Source organism: Thunnus maccoyii, chromosome 6 (genome assembly GCF_910596095.1).
Source record: "Thunnus maccoyii chromosome 6, fThuMac1.1, whole genome shotgun sequence".
NCBI classification, from domain to species: domain Eukaryota; kingdom Metazoa; phylum Chordata; class Actinopteri; order Scombriformes; family Scombridae; genus Thunnus; species Thunnus maccoyii.
This window is the reverse complement of record NC_056538.1, coordinates 29,767,815-29,780,800: the sequence shown is the minus strand read 5'-3', so window position 1 is coordinate 29,780,800 and position 12,986 is coordinate 29,767,815. Positions and strand designations below refer to the sequence as shown.

Below are 12,986 nucleotides of genomic sequence, written 5' to 3'. Positions count from 1 at the left end.
GGGGGTCTAATTTGTCTCAGTTTAGGGGTCCTTGATGTGAAAAAGTGTGAGACCTACTGCTTTAAAGAATGTGATTCAGGGTGTTTTTATTGCTTTCAAATGTCAAAATGGGTCAAATTTTACGCCAAGATTTTTATAAGAATGAATTAAGCGTCACATGAGTTTTTTATTTTGAAAAACCCGCACCGGATGTTCGCTGCACTATATATCTAGCGAAGGTCCGCTCCAACCGAAAATCCAGGACAGTCCACACATCGCTCCGTTACTCGCCACATCTCATCGGCTGCGCATCGATATTATTGTTTTCATGGGTTAAACCCGCGACAGCAAAACAGAGAGAATATTTATTTAGACAATCAAAACCGAGAAACTTGAAATGAAATGACACATTTCCCCCGACCGGACTTTCACTGCTCGTCTTGTTGTGATCCTTCGGGCGCATCGACAGCTTGTTTTTGGCACGTTTTTATTCCCTCTGATGTCCACCTGTTACCGTCGGTTTCTGACCCGCAGACAGACTCACCACGGATCATCAGATAAACACAGTAAGTGCTTTAATTAATAACAACACTGTAACCAGCTGTGGATTTTTAGATGGTTGTGAATATGACAGCGCAAAGTTGCATCATCTGTCCAGCTGTCAGATATAAGCTGTTGGCTGAACGGCACCCTGCTGTCCTGCTTGTTTAATTGTATTATAAGTGTGTTATTAGTATTTTCATTTTCTTTTAAGACAGATCTGGAGTCCTACCCAAAGCTTCAGCAGGGTTTTTATTTTATTTAATATTTACCGGGTCAGGTGTTACACCGTATTTGGTGACCCATCAGATGCTGTGACCTGCAGCGTTGGAAGAAGATCCTTAAAGTATCAACACCACAATGCACAAACACCTGCATTTAAAACCCTACTGAAGTGAAAGTATAGAAGTTTTACTACATTTGCTTAAAGTACTTTTACTTTAGTACTTTAAGTAGGATTTTAAATGCAGGATTTTTTACTTGTAATGAAGTATTTTTACATTGTGGTTTTGATACTTTTACTTGAAGAGGTGTTGCACGCTGTTTTTTGAGTAGTAGGCTAAACTATAATTGTATGACTGTACTGTCATGAAACACGTTAATGCTGGCGTTAATATTGACGCTGACACCGAATTTATCTAAATGAAATAAATAAATAAATAAAAATCGGCATTTCATGGGTTGAAAATGGCTCAAACTTCGTCATCTGTACTTCTTCCAACACTGCAGGTCACTTAATCTGAAGGGTCACCAAATACTATATAACACCTGTCTTGTCTTTCTGTCAGCGAGTCTTTGGATCCTTTCCTGTTGTTGTTTTTTTTTTTTCACCTTTGTGACAAGTCCAGACTTGTTCATTGATCTTCAGTAAATAGTTGATGTTGTTGATATGTAACTATAGTTGTAAGTAAAGTTAAGACTTGTCGATGTACACTTTCTTTTTTTTTGACTGGTCTTTGCTCGTTTTCTAGTTATTTTTGTCCCCATAAATAAGTGTTTGTGGCAGAATTACATATTACATTACACTTTACAGGGAGGATTCGTTCATGCGGTTTTCTGAAGGTGCATCGTTTCCTTCCTATCAGCAGACTATAAGGCGAGATACACTCTCTGTATTTCAGTGTGTTTACGTGTGTGTGTGCGTGTGTGTGTGTTTGCATGTGTGTGTGTGTGTGTGTGTTTACGCGTGTGTGTGTGTGTGTGTGTTTCCTCGTGCTCGGGCTGCACGGATTTGTTTACAAACAGAAGTCTCGTGCTCATGAAGGGGAGCCGCTGCTGCCCCCCAGCGGCTGACAGTATCTAGGTTGGTGGGTCAAACTGGTGCAGAAGGAAAAAAAAACAACTGTGCTAAAATTAGAACTGTTGATTTATGTGTTTGATGCCGTAAAATACTTTTTTTTTTTAAGTGTACAAATTGCTTTCTGGTGTTTTTTTTCTAATTTTCATAAACAATTAGTGACAAACGATGACATTTTTCCCGCCATACACTTTATTTATAGAAAGCGTCACTTACAACATATGTGACAATAACACAATAACAGAAAACAATTGGGTATCATAAAGCAGAGATTCTCAAAGTGGGGTCTGGGGACCCCCAGGGGTCATTGAGGAGGTTTCAGGGGGTCCCCAGCAAAAAGGAGAGTAATTTATTCTCACTATAATTTCATCCATTAGTAACAGAAACAGAATGTCTGACTGTTTTGGTCATGGGTTTCATACAGTTTCTGTCATAAAACATCTAAAAAGACAAATCTTATCAGATGGGCGTCTGTGGTCTAATTTGTGTTGACGTGAAAAAGTTTGAAGAAGCGCTGTCATATGGGAGTAAAGATAACATAAAGGACATGACTTCACTTGTTGATACAGCCAACATGGGGACAGGTACAAAGGGTAAAAAGTAATAATAATAAATAGATAAATAGAAAAATAACTTAATAGAAAAGGAAGGCAATAAAATCAGATTTCTTTTTGGAGCATATTAACTGTATGTGCTCATTTCTTATTGTTTATAAGTCGGATAAACTCGAAATACTTTATAGATTCAGTCATGGAAAGTTCAAAGATGGGCGAGACTTTGATCATTTGGATTTATGGAGGTGAAATTTTTTCCAGCAAAACTAATAAATTAACAGTTCGTTGAACTTTCAACCATGACACGACACAACAGTCAACTCAATATACAGTGACTCAAACATGGAAGGGAGGAGGTTATAATATCCATATCCTGCTAAGAACCAGATGTTTGTTATTTTAATTCTTAGTATTTTTCCATTCACCATGTGCATAACGCATTGTTTTCTATCACTAACTGAAGGATGAGTATTTACACATGTGCATGTTTCTCTGTGTGTAATTCAGGCTACTACTGAGATGGCCCGTGCAGAGACCATCGAGCACGTCGGGGAAACCGGAGGAGGAGGAAACAGCCCTCTTCCTCGCCACGGCAACTGCCACATGGAGCTACCCGGCCCCTTTAACACATGGCCCGGCCTGCTCACGACCACCACCGCCACCACCACCGTCACCCCCGGCTCTGGGACCGGCACCGGTGGCATACGCCAACTCCACCATAACCAGCCCCATCTGCGCCCTCTGCAGCCTTTTTGCCTGCCATACCCGATGCCTTCCCCCCACTCAGAGGGCCAGGACGGGCCCCGGACTCATCAGCGTTTATCCCCGCCATCCTCGACGCCTCCTCCTTCGCCACCTTGCAACCAGAGAGAAGAGAGGAGCAGAGGCACGGCTCAACCGAGTGCCTTCTCAGGAGAGCAGTCAGGTAGGATCACTTTATTCCTTAAAAACACATAAATACTTAAACCACTCTGGTTAGTTTCCCCTTTTGTCCCGTATCAGAGCAACATCAGTAATCATTTAACCTGCCAGAACGAGCCACGACAGAGCCAGCACTGATTTACGCTCACTGCCGCCATGTGCACAGCTCTGCAGGAAGAGAGAGAGAAAAAAAAAATGCTGCACGTCTGCTTGATGAGAAGCAGTGGATGCAGGTCCTGATGAAACGGTGGAAAACACCAGATGTGACTCAGCCACACAGCACAGTTTGCCTTTTTCAGACCTCCACCCTTAAGTAAACATCACACTTATCAGTTAGCAGGGGAGTATCGGTTGTGTGTGCGCGCGTGTGTGTGTGTGTGTGTGTGTGTGTGTGTGCTGCACCCTGGGCAGTATTTCCATGACAGGAGACTGTTTGGGCAGTGTTGATGAGAGGGGGGAGGGAGAGAGGGGGAGGGAGGGAGTTCAGTATGACGAAATGGAGACGAGAGACGTGTTACAGCTGTCACACATACATGTGACTCTCTTGTTGCAGAGCAGCCTGGTAACCAGCAGCAGTCCACCTCGCTGCTGTATCACAGGACTCAGACAGTAAAACTGCTCAAACCTGTTTTGGTTTTTTTTTTTTTTTTTTTTTTTTTACAGCAGACAAAGTCTGTCTGTCAAGAGTTTCTGAGGTCTGAGGAGAGGAAGTTCGACTGGAAATGATGGGCGTTAGTTCAGAGAAGATGAGAAAACTGCTCTCTTGTTCTTGTGATATGTTTTCTTCTTCTTATTGGCCACAGTTTCAGGAAAATCCCTTTTATTATACCTTTTTTTTCTTGGCTGTGCATTGTCAAAAAGATGTGTTAGTATTTTAGTGCTCCTTCCGCTGTGAATAGTAACATCTACTGTATGTCTCCAGTAATTTGTTCCTGGCCGGTGATTAATTTCCTTTGGCTGCAGAAGTAATTGATTTCTTAGTTTGTTTAAATTTGGTTCTTGTGTTTAGTCAGAAAAAGGGAAACTTGTGAGTGCAGTGAAGAGAGATCTCTGGCACCTTTTATTACCCTGGGGATAAGGGGGGTGGGGGGGTGGATGGAGTCAAGCCAAAATAAACTTTCAGTATCCTGGAGGGAAATCTGGAAGCTGCAGAAAGGGAAATTCAGGTAGGTGGTTTCAGAAAAGGCGGGTTTAGATTTGGCTCTGAGCCACTGTGTTGTGACAGATTTGTAATGATGTAAACAGATAAGTTACCCCCCTTCCTCCTCTACCTCCTCCTCCTCCTCCTCCTCCACCTCCTCCTCCTCCTCCTCTTTCTCTCTCAGCTGTGGGTCAGTTGTGCATCTCGGGCATGTTCAGACATGTCCTCTGCACTCTGGCTGCAAGTGAGAAACAATCTGCAGCATTTCCTCCTGCTCTGCAGCACAAAGCCAGTCAGCCAGTCAGTCATCATCAGCAGCAGCAGCAGCAGGCTACAGATTTCTCAGCCTACTTCCTTGTGAGCCGTCTACTCAGTCAGCTATTCAAGATTATTAGTCAGGAAATCAGATTCAGATACGTTTGTTAATCAGGCTCAACAGTCAGTCTACTAATCAGTTAATCAGGGAGTCAGTTTGCTGTTCAGTCAGTAAGTTAGTTAATTATTCAGCAAGCTAGTTAATCAATTAATCAAACACTTTGGATAATCTTTGAATCCCACTAATTAATCAGTCAATTAACCAATAAGGCAGACAGACAGCTGTAATTAGCCAGTTGGTTCGTTAATAATTCAGTCATTGAGTTAGTTAATGTGGCTAATCAGTGTAAATTTGTCACTTTATCGAGATCGACTGTAAACCCGCCGGCGTGTCGGGTTGTTTGCGACTGACATTTAGTGAGTTTGCTTATCAGTCGGCGGGTTATTTGGTTGTAACGTCAGATTGTAGGTTAATTGGTCAGTTATTTATTTAGTGAAGTAGTCAGTTTGTCAGGTGTGTTGTTAGTAAAATAACTCAGCAAGTATCTGTTTACTGGCCTCATTAGGAGGGAAATTGATGTCGGTTATATTTGTTTTTTACTACATCTGCATGTCGGGTGGCGTCAGCAGCTCTTATCTGTCAGACGGAGACGTCACCCATCGCCTGAGACGCGTCACAGAACAGAGCACATCATATTCAATTAAATATGGTTTTAGGATATTACACAGAAGTTATTATTATTCTAATGAGGTGGGTGAAGTTCGTAGTCGGAATAGAATAAGTTTAATTAATGAGGAGTTAAATCCTTCTAGCTTCAAGTCAAAGTTGAAACAAAGGTTACTAGACAGAGTTCCTGCACAGACTGATGGTATCTTGATGTGTTTTAACCTTTATTTGCATCTTGAATTAGTGTTGTACAACCGCTCTCCTCCATGATGTCATGTCATGTGAGTGTTTGTCACCTTTTATCTCGAGGACTTCAGGAAATATTTTAACGGTTGTTTGTTTTTAGGACTCAGTAATCTCAGTTTAGTGCTTATTTTGTCATTTTTCTTCACGTCAGACAATAAACGTCTGACTCCATCTTTGTAAATAGTTGATAGACTGTGAAACTATCAGGGACAATGATGCAAATAAGTCCAGGACTTTATCTCTCGGTCCTTAACCCCCCCCCGACAACCATCACCAAGCAACCAAAAGCAACCCTGCTCTCTCGCTCCTCTGTCAGGGGTCTCCCTGTCACCTTGTCAGCCTATCAAACAGACAGGTTTATCCCCAGCCCCGCCCCTTTCCTCTCATCCACCCTATCAGAGCCGGGCCCCCTGCTTTGTCCGCCAATCGCATAGAGACGTCTCCAGGAGCGCTGCCTTAGAGTTACCTTGGCAACAAGCCAGGGTTTTCCCGTTTGTTTGTTTTTCTTTTCTGCCGCTCTCTCTTTTCTCTCTCTCTCTCTGTCTCTCTGTCTGTCTCTCTCTCTCTCTCTCTGTCTGTCTAGTCACCTGCATCTTTAAGGATCAGTTGTAATCCTCCTAGCAAAGCAGCTGCTGTGGTTGCCAGGGGTGCCCGTCTCTGTGGCAACTCGAGTTGCGGTTGCCGCGGGCGCTCGGCTCCGTGTAGGAGACAGGGGGTCGATTCACAGAGAAGCTGCGATTGGTCAAAGTAAAAAAACCTAAAAGGTGTGTCGCAGGATGGTTAGATCAGGTTATCTGCTCATATTAAATAGAAGTGATATTAAAAGCTGCACAAATCCAATTTAATACAATATAATAAAGGATGAACAGGAACGGGAAGATCACTTCCTGTCTTGAGTCTGTGGGGAATTAATTGCAGTAATCATTTATGTAAGCAAGAAAGTTAACATAATAAATGAAATAAATGAATAATTCTTTCTTTCTGAAATAGAAAATAGTTTGAAATTGAAAGATCCGTCACTCTAGTCATCTCTAGCAGGTGTTCAGGCTGTTTTGGTCACACTAACACGACCAGACAGAAGGTTCCTATTTTAAACTAATCTATCTTAAAACAAACACCGTAAAGACAGTAAACACAACAAACACATATAGTACCTCTCCATACCAGACTTATTAAGTAGATTAAGAGATTACACTCCCAAGTTCCATGAAGAGGAAAATAAGTCACCGTCATCCCCATCGGCTTCTCGAGAGATGTGTGTGTGTGTGTGTGTGTGTGTGTGTGTGTGTGGGAGTTACAAGCCCACTGGGAAACTGGAGTGTTTTGTATGTTTTCAATGTCAAAGGTCAAGTCATTAAAGTAAATTTATGACATTAATTGGTTTTAGTGTTTTGCAGGGATGCTGAACTTTAAGACTTTATGTAAGCAAAAGAAAAAAACACATATTAAAGCAAAATATTTTAACTTTAAATTATTATTTCACGCCAAAAATTCCCTATAAAGTCACGTTGAGAGCCGGAGCGAGTAAAGATTTCTGGGACGAGCGTGTATGATGTGTGTGTGTGTGTGTATTCGGGTATGTGCTGGAATGTCTAATCACGTCTCTGTTGCTTGGCAGCTTGGCCCGTCCGCCCTGCCCATGTGTTCATGTGTTACTATGTGTGTGTGTGTGTGTGTGTGTATGTACATCCCCCTGACTTGAACTGTCTACATCAGTGTGTAAAGAAGCTATTAATGTACGCTGCTCGCTGAGAATCAATTAAGCATAACCAGAGGCTCAGCGTAGCCAATAAAGCACTTCTGTCTCTTCATGCGTGAACGTCTCTGCTCAAGAGAGAGAGACAGAGAGAGTCAGAGCATGAAAAAGAACAATGGTAAATAAAATAAAATGGGAGAGTTGGAGAAATGCATGTTTGTCTTTTATTTGTTAGTATCATATTTCCTGAATTTCTTTTGCTTTTCTGCTGCAGATTCGGACAGAGAAGAGCACCAGGAGGCCTCCAGACAGCGGGGACCTTTGCCTGACCTGCTGCCCCAGAATGAGCACCAATCCTGGGCTTCACAGCATCACGGAGCCACCGGGGGAGAGGCGGAGCAGCAGGAGCTGGAGGTCAGGAGACTGGCCGACCAGCTGAGGGTCATCGGGGACGAATTTAACACCACAGTCCTCCGGAGAGCGGTAAGAGGAGGGGCGGGGACTTCCATGTGTGATTCATAGTGTGTTGAAGTTGTTTTTTTTGAGGGGGGGGGGGGGGGGAGAGGGGAGAGACATGCATGATTGCAACAAAACATGAATTCATATGGAGAGGAGTGAAACTGACCGAAAAAGACCCGATTGCTTAGCTTAAATCCCACTTTTGATGTCTTTCTTCCACTTTTGCATGAGGCCGAGTTAGTTTTCATGCACCGAAACAACTGGAAAATCATTCGTTTACAACAGTTTCACAGTGAGTCTGCACAGGTCGTCGAGTGTTTTCCCTCCAACCTGAGTTGAACTGAGGACGTGTTCTCTGTGTCGTTGACCGCGGCGCAGTCACATTGATTTTCCCTCCCTCTCTCTCTCTCTCTCTCTCTCTCTGTCTGTCACACACAAGCACACACGCACGCACAACTATCTTATCAGTGCAGCGTGTTCTTGGATGGATGAGCATGTTAATTTGCATTCATGCGTAATTACACTCGTGTGTGTGTGTGTGTGTGTGTGTGTGTGTGTGTGTGTGTGTGTGTGTGAGGCAGTAGAGAAGACAGATCAATACTTTTTTGTGTGTGTGAGAGAGAGAGAGTCAATCAATGTCATCTGTGTGCTGTGAGTCAATTATTCTCTCTCTCTCTCTCTCTGGATCACTTTATTATTTCACTTTCTTCTCTTTCTCTCTTTAATATTTTTGCTTTCTTCTTTATTTCATATCACACGGTGTTTCTGTCTCCCTCTTCTCATTTCTTTCTCCTTTCTATCTTCTCTCTTGAGAAATAGCGAAATACGGTACTTTTACACACTTCATTACGACAAGAATAACCCCGTTTGATCTCCCTCTAATCCCAATTTCTCTCCTTCCTCGTCCCTTTTGCTCCGCTCTCTTCATCATCTTCTGTTACAGCATGCATTTGATACCTTTATGAGTACGGAAGTGTTAAAAAAAACCATGCAAAATATAATTACTTTCCCTAAAAACAAACTAAACTCGCTTATGCCCTCCGGTTAAAGATGAATCTACAGTATTTATTCTCCGCAGCTGTCTTATGTGTTTCTTTTTTATTGTTATTTCTTTATCTCGCCCTCTCTCGCCCCCTCCCTCCCTGTGTGCTCTAGATCGCGTGAGGAGTTGGCAGCAACCCTCCCTCCCCCACCAACCCACCACACACACATGCACACACACACACACACACACACACACACACACATACTTCCCCACTGCTCTCTCTCTCTCTCTCTCTCTCCATCCCGCCTTATGCACATAAACAAAGATGATGTCACCTGCCCTCTGCTCTCACTCAGACATGGATTGCACACACACATACACACACACACACACACACACACACACACACACACACTTGATGAGGGTGTAACAGCCCCCCTTTTGAAGACGTGTAGCAGGTTTCTAGGGTTGCTGCTCTCACTGAACCGTCTGTCTGCTCTGTATCTGTGCGTGCGTTGACAGACAGATACTTTATTCTGGAAGGGGAACTGGGAAAAATTGTGCGTGCATGTGTGTGCATGTGCATGTGCATGTGCACGTGTGCGTGTGTTGTTTACAACCCAGCAGCCGGGCCAAAAAAGCACAGTCGAAGCACTTTTTCTAAACAAGCAGTTTGAAACAAAAGGAATGAAGGAGGGAGGAAATGAGAGAAGGAGGGATGGTGATTGTGATGGAGAGAGAGGGAGAGGGAGGGAGGGTTAACCGCAGGCACGTGAGGTTCAGACAGTTCAGAGCGGCATCCTCAACGCGAACACACACACACACACACTTGTTTATAAGCATGTTGGAGGCTGTAATTCCAGCCCATACTCTCTCTCTCTCTCTCTACATCCTTCTGCTGTCTTATTCTCTCCCTATAAATACTTACTTGTCACGCTTTTGCCTGCTAAGTCCTCTCTGTCTTTATGAGAATATTTCCACGCAGGTGATTATTATTCAGTTGTTCATATTTGCTGCAGCAGCTCAGACGCTTCAAATCTGCAACCACACTGTTTTAAATTATTAAAAGATTATTTAAAGCATTTTTACAACAATCACAAACTTTGAATAGTTAGATTTGTGTAGATATCTCAGTCATCTTCAGTCCCTTTGGAAAATTGGATTATTAATCATCTCTTTTAGCTGCTACTACACATGTAAATGGGAACAATAGGAGGAAACACCGACTTCCAGCTGCAGTTATTGTATTTTATGAGCTTTTTTGTAGGTCACGAGTCAATAAATGCGCATTTTTTTGCATCTTTGTTGGTCTATAAAGGTCAGATATTGAATACTAAAAGTGTTTCTCTCTCTCTCAGCACGCCGGCCCTCACTGGCAGGACTGGAGGGACGTCTGGCGAGGCCTCCTCAACTTCATCGACCAGACTCTCAGCACTCTCTACAGGCTCACGTAGACGGCCGTCGCACTCGCAAAAGCACTGGTTACAATGGCGACTTTTTTTTTTTTTACATTCAGGACTCTCGGCCGCCGGCCACCGTACTACTGCGGCCGGTGAAAACGGAACAACCCCGACTGGTTGCTGCACTGTCGTCCTCTGGAAACGCGGAGGACTAATGTGGCCTGAAATCAAACGTTTTCTTGAACAAAGGCTTTGGGAAGTTGAAATCTGCAGCTGGATGGTGTCGGCGCCGGCTGTCTGTCTGCGGAAAACTGGACCCTACCTGCCTGTCTGTCAGTCCGTCCGTCAGTCTGCTGGTACAGACGGCAGCTTACGGACTGACGGCCATGTTCCCTACGTGTATATTTTGTTTAAATTAATTTGCTTTTGCTGTCTACGTCAACGTCTCGGGGGTCGGCTCATTCACGTAGCAGGAGCGAGTGTATATGAGTCACTGTGTGAGTGTGTGTGTGTTTGTTTACACACGCATGACAGACCTGGGTCAATCAGATAGCTTGATTGCAAAAACTTTTCTCAATTTGGAAAATACAGAAATTTCTTTAAAAAACTGGAATTTTTTCCTCCCGTTGAATATTTAAAATGTTCTGTCCATCAACATATCTTCTTCTGCTGACACTTTCTGAGACTCTGAGATGGTTAAAACTAATTTAGAGGATGATCGCAGACACGGTTTGACCCTCGTCTGACGTGTGCGTCTCACTATCGCGTCTTTATTTTTGCATCCCCGTTCTTGTAAACTGTGAATCTGGACGCTGTGGTTGCATGGCAGGGATACGTTGGGTGTTATTCCACTATTTAGAGCAAAGCACAGTGACTGAACTTCTCTCCCAAAATCTGAAACCCGCTTCATTTCATTTCATTCATACGACGTGCCTTTTTTCCGCTCAGCGCTCCGTTGAGGTCCAATCTCTCCGACACACAAGATCAATCAGCTGCACACAAACACACGTTAAAGCAATACACACACACACACCCTCTTTAAGTGCTTTGTTTGCAGTCACTAAACTCATTTGCATAACATCCACAAGTCCCAGCTTCAGCATGGCTTAAGGTCATTTAACACCACACACATATCTTAATGTCCGCCAAGCACACACACACACACACACACACGTGCACAAACACACAGGGAATCGCCACTGTACATTCCTGCACGCCGTTCATACTGCCAGTGTTGAGCTGGCAGTGTCGACAGTGTTTATAGTTACTTGACCTTTTGTAAATATTCTTTTTTTTTTTTTTTTTTTGGAAGATAAATCTAATTAATCAAAATTTTTTTGATGGACTTAAGAAGTATTTATCAGAGCGAGGAGTTCTCTGTGTTTGGGAGATGTGTTGTTGTTTTTTTATGTTTTTCTGAGCGGCCGTCGGCGACAGCAGAGCGAGTTAGAAATTAAATCCAGTGGATTTGAGATGATTCCTAGAGGTTAAAGAAAAAATATACACGATTTGGATCTTTTTAATTGTTGAAAAGTATTTGATGATGTTTTGTAAAAAAAAAAAAAAATGACCCCCTCGGTTGTGTAATTTACTCTCCTTGTAGTTTGGGACAAAATGTTAATTGCTCGTATGAAGAGCATAATTTATTTCGGAAAGTAGCCTTTCTGTAGCTGGTTCTTTGGCTCCTTGAAAACTTTTTTTTTTATATATATATATAATGTTTAATTTATTTTTTTTCCTTACATTCCTGATTCCAAGCTGTACTTAAGTTTTAACTGTTAAAACATATTGAATAAGATTGAAGGTTAAAGGCATCAATTTACACACTGAAAGCAGATACATCACTTTGAAAAAACATTAAAAACCTCACTGCTCGATATAAAATAAACAGATTCGATCATTTAAAATGGTACTCCGCTTTAAAGCAACGGTCCTATTATTATTATTATTATTAACAACCTGACTGATGTTCTCTTTAAATACATTTAGAAACTTTTATTTTGTTGGCTTTGTCTTTGATCATAAAGCTCAACCAGCATAAGCTCAACTTCAGAAACTGAAAGTGATGTATTGGCTTTCCAAGTGTATCAGATAAGATGGAAAAAGTACAAAAAAAATCCTCCTTTTTTATGCTCTTTACATAAATCACACAAAAAAGAAAGAAATCAAAGCATCACAGACTGTTGGCAATACTTAAATGTTTGTTGAACAGAGTAAACTTACTGAACACACATTTCACTAATCTAAATTTAATTGCAAAGCCGTGTAGGCCTGTGTGCTAAAAATACACATTTATGTACTGTAATGTACTTTGGATTTAAGTGTCCACTTAAGGGAGTATTTCAACTTTTATTTCAGAAAGCATTTGACTGACCTATCATTTAAAATGCCTCAAAGACTCGACAGGGATGCGACCGGCTTTGAAAAGGTTTTGGCATATAACACATTTTGTCAGATGTTGTTTTGCCGTAATGCATTATACCACTCACACTTGGCCTCTGCTACACTGTTTTGTATGTTTTTAAGCACAGGGCATTGTTTTGTTTTGTTTTTTAAACATATTTGAAAGCCTTGATATATAAAGTCATAATGATAGCACAGCCTGTACATGCACAGCTAACGTGGGGCTAAGCAGGACACGAAGAACAAACTACTGCTAGCACGGTAGACGCTCGTTTACTGTTTGTATATTCATATTTTTAGATTTGGCGGCAGACAAAATGTTTGACAACCGTTTTTGTATATTTGCTAGCCGTGCTTTTTTAGCCATGTTTGCTGTCATCACA

General features: G+C 42.2%; 1 protein-coding gene across 2 annotated transcripts; it reads left to right on the top strand.

Moving 5' to 3' along the window:
• The first annotated feature begins 235 nt into the window (after positions 1-235).
• bbc3 (BCL2 binding component 3) lies at positions 236-11,741 on the top strand. Of its 2 annotated transcripts, none has more exons than XM_042415437.1 (4): positions 236-545; positions 2,878-3,295; positions 7,631-7,839; positions 10,159-11,741. In XM_042415437.1, exons 2-4 carry the CDS (start codon positions 2,890-2,892, stop codon positions 10,252-10,254), a joined length of 711 nt encoding a protein of 236 aa, XP_042271371.1. In that variant the 5' UTR covers positions 236-545; positions 2,878-2,889; the 3' UTR covers positions 10,255-11,741. The 2 variants fall into 2 exon arrangements, with proteins under 2 accessions (XP_042271371.1, XP_042271372.1); XM_042415438.1 differs by lacking the exon at positions 236-545 and adding an exon at positions 1,441-1,615.
• The last annotated feature ends 1,245 nt before the right edge of the window (positions 11,742-12,986 follow it).